General features: G+C 43.8%; 1 protein-coding gene across 1 annotated transcript in view; it reads right to left on the reverse strand.

Moving 5' to 3' along the window:
• The window catches only part of Lyst (lysosomal trafficking regulator), a 289,805-nt gene that overhangs the window by 97,183 nt on the left and 191,885 nt on the right, over window positions 1-737 (reverse strand). The window contains exon 32 of the mRNA XM_023700860.1: window positions 385-586. Coding sequence (XP_023556628.1) covers window positions 385-586 — 202 coding nt within the window. The remainder of the gene's footprint in view (window positions 1-384; window positions 587-737) is intronic.

The following is a 737-nucleotide window of genomic DNA, read 5'->3' on the forward strand; positions in this document are numbered from 1 at the left end:
TTTGTGTGTATGTAGCCAGCTCAGCCCACCAGGGGGCAGGGCTGGCTGGCACGTGGTGCTGGGGGATTGAATCGCGGTCCCTGTGCTTTGTTTAGCTTAGCTTGTTCTAAGTAGGTACTTTAGACCACTGAGCCATCTCACCAGCCCCTAAAATCAATTTTAAAAGAGCCTATGATTTTGTTTTCTCTTTCTCATGTTTTCCCCCAAGCATAATGAAAAAAATCTCACATAATTATTCTTCAAAATAAAAAATCACCAATAATTGAGAAAAAAATGTTTAAACTACTGAAATAATTTTATGAGCCTGAATTCTGGAATAACAATGGTGGTTAGCATCCACATGTAAAATATTCATGTAGATAACAAGGACCTCCCACCGCTCACCGATCATGCGTCAGCTGTTGAATGAGTTCCTGCCAGTGCCTGCTCGCGCTCAGGTCCACTTTGTACATTCCTCTGATGTGCTGAATCACTTTTTTTCTCTCAATTCCCTGGGACAGAGATACTGCCTGGGTGATATCTGCCGCTATTTTAGATATATCCTTTGATTTTGAATCAAGACGCTGAAAGAGACTAAAAAGATTGTCTGTAAGTACACACAGGGCATGAAATAGTTATCAAAATATAATACTTTAAAACTAAAAGGGCCTCCCCCACCCCGCCCGCCGAGTAGGATTTTCTGCCGAGTTCCGGGAGCCCCCAGACCCAGTCCTAGCCCAGGTCCGGTGAGTGTGCGG

This window comes from Octodon degus, unplaced genomic scaffold, assembly GCF_000260255.1.
Source record: "Octodon degus isolate 3935 unplaced genomic scaffold, OctDeg1.0 scaffold00127, whole genome shotgun sequence".
Classification (NCBI taxonomy): Eukaryota; Metazoa; Chordata; class Mammalia; order Rodentia; family Octodontidae; genus Octodon; species Octodon degus.